At 28.6% G+C, this 2,949-nt stretch overlaps 1 protein-coding gene across 1 annotated transcript; it reads right to left on the bottom strand.

The window, feature by feature from the left end:
• Window positions 1–932: 932 nt before the first annotated feature.
• On the bottom strand, window positions 933–2,888 carry LOC143596898 (uncharacterized). The gene is made up of 8 exons (XM_077075555.1): window positions 2,869–2,888; window positions 2,645–2,787; window positions 2,547–2,553; window positions 2,245–2,357; window positions 1,960–2,101; window positions 1,746–1,860; window positions 1,469–1,637; window positions 933–1,174 (listed from the first exon to the last, which is right to left on the bottom strand). Exons 1-8 carry the CDS (start codon window positions 2,886–2,888, stop codon window positions 933–935), a joined length of 951 nt encoding a protein of 316 aa, XP_076931670.1.
• Between the last annotated feature and the right edge of the window lie 61 nt (window positions 2,889–2,949).

Below are 2,949 nucleotides of genomic sequence, written 5' to 3'. Positions count from 1 at the left end.
GATAAAGATCAGGGGATTGCAATATTGATTTAACATGAACAGTATTGTTTTGCCCATTTACATACTTATTGACAACATTATTTTGCAAAGGATAATAGAACCACTCACTAACATTAACCATCGGAAGTAGTTGTTGTTCATGTTGTTGAATATTTTCATAAATAACATTCAGTAGTGCTTTCTCTTCATCGGTTTAAACTTGTTTTCGAGTACCGATGTTACGTATTTGGTACTTAAACAGAATACTAAAAGACATAACAGAATCAATAGAATCCTTGTGGATTATTGACAGATCGCTAAGAAGAAAGTGATAGTTATTAAAATCGGATGAAAATTTCCAGTTAACAATTGTATCCATGGTTGAAGATATGGAAGACAGGATATGTATTGATGGAAGAAGTTATGGTGTGTATGGTGATATTCAAAACTGAATTTTGTTAACGAAATGGAGAATGGTGGTTTACAACAATCAATGAAACTCATCATTTATCCTATATGTTTTAGACTATTTATGAACATTAAACCTATTTTTGTTTTTACTTTTTAATATAGTAAATTGATAAGTTATATAATGCATACAAAATATATTAGAGTATAGATAAAATCAGCTATAATATATTAGGATATAAGTAAAATGTTTGAAATTTAAATTTCTTCTAGATTAAATATATACAAGAAAAATAAAAAACATGTTAATAAACAACAATATGCACTTGACTTGTTTCACACTCAGACATAAAACAACTAAACATTAATTTATTAAAATTAAATCAAAACATAAATATTACCAAACATCCAAATAAGAATAAATTGTTCAAAACAACAAACATTCAAGGATAATTGTTAAAAAACAAAAGAAAAAACCAAATATAAAATATCCAAATCTCTCAAAAAGACTTAACATAACTGTAAACAAAAAAAAATTAAATTGTTCACTTAGATTCATTCTCCACTTTAGGAGTTAAAAGTGTTGCACCATCGCATGATTCACTGGTGGTCCCCATCTCTTCGATAGTCTTAGACTTCAACTTAGTGGCCGACATGCTAGCATCATCGTCAACTTCAAAAACTTCAATCAGTTTTCTCTTAAGTTTATCGTCAGAAGACGTTGACATTCCTTTTGTATAAGTTGCCACATCCTGAGCATCAACATTCGAACTTGGAGTTTGATTATCTCCAATATTAGAAAGTTGTTATTAAAAAAGTAACAGCCAATACAAAATCATGTTACACATCTTTCTGTTAACTATATTTATAAGTTTGAACTATTATATTACCCAAAATATCTATGCCTTAATAGAAACCGAACCGGATGACTGGAATTCAGAAATAGATGCTCCCAATGTAACAGAATTAGAATCTGATTGCTGATAATACAAAAATGGAAAATCAACATATGTTAATTGTAATAATTATAAGATAAAATTAGTAATAAAATAATGTTAAGATTATATTATTTCCAAATGACCATTCTGCGGTGATTCAGTGATAATATTAGTGTCATCAGTAAGCTTGTTTATACCATAGTCCTCGACATTGTTTATGAAGTTGAAATCTGCCACATCGACCTTAAAAGCGAATATCTTTTCTAAAACACAATCCAACTCAGCAGGGAATCCACCATTTTCTACCTTATTCTGTAATAAAATTAGATGACAAATAAATATAATATTAATCATTATTAAACCTAACAATATAATGACAATGATGTATAAATAATAAAGTATTTTCGTGGAAAAACAAACCTCATTTTGAGAATCAATCAATTCTTTTGTTGTTTTGTTAGTCAGCATTTTAGCATCTCTATCAAAGAGAGTCAACGACACAACTCCAGTGGAATCATGCACCCTTATTTTTGATCTTGAACATAAAAAAGTTTTTAAAATATGTAAATAGCAAGAAAAACATATACTTCTACAAATGACAAATTATTAAATATGATTTGAATTCAATAAATACCTAGGTGTAGGGATAACACCTAAAACATTGCATCTTACTGTTTTGCATTCATACTCCTTTCCACCTTCACCATTATTTTCCATGAGCTTACGGCTACAAGTATTACAACCAATATAACCCATTCCGTATCTTGACATATCGCCTAATTATGCCAACGGTAATGATACTTTTAGGCTGCAATAAAGTAAAAGGCACTTAATCAATATTCAATTAGTATTGAAAGATAATTATGATAACATAAAAAGTGTAATAATTAACTTACAAATATAATAGTACAAATATCACCGATATTAAAAAAATTTGTTGCTCTCAAAAAGTCATCATCAACAGACGACAACATCTTCACCGGAATCGGTTTACGAACAGAAACATCATTGCCATTTAGCAAACCCAACAAACTAAAAAATTTAAATTTTAAAGAATTTAGGAATCAGTAAGATAATATAAAATTTAAATAACAAAATCTATGAACTAAAACAATAATTACTCGTTTAATAATATACCTGTTTTTGTATTATTCTATTTTAAATAAAAAGTCATTTATAAAGAAACAGCTAACATTAGATCCAAAAGAATTAGACACGTACACTTTCTCTAACAAAAATGAAAATTATACAAGGAAACATTAGTTAAAGTTAGTGACATGTTAAAACTCAAGTAACTTCAAAACAATACACATAGTTACCTTTACCATCATAACCGGTGTAATACTTAACCATACCAAATTGCAGTACAATAATGGTCTGGCCTTCATCAAAATGTTCAATTACATATTTAGAGAGCTCAGCCGCATAATGATCCCATAGTGTGAGATATACACAATTTCCACTGAAATGAGAGAAGTGTTAAATACGGTATAAAGTATATTAACAAAAATATGTCACCAAATGTTAGTGTAAATAGTAATACCTTAAATCACATATCTCCATTGTACGCTTGTTTTTGTCTTTGATGTTTGAAGCATTGCTCTTGAACACATGAACCACGTGA

The sequence above is a fragment of the Bidens hawaiensis genome, unplaced genomic scaffold (genome assembly GCF_021521415.1).
Source record: "Bidens hawaiensis isolate Kalapana, Puna unplaced genomic scaffold, B.hawaiensis_p1.1 tig00047354_1, whole genome shotgun sequence".
Lineage (NCBI taxonomy): Eukaryota > Viridiplantae > Streptophyta > Magnoliopsida > Asterales > Asteraceae > Bidens > Bidens hawaiensis.
This window is presented reverse-complemented; position numbering and strand designations above follow the sequence as displayed.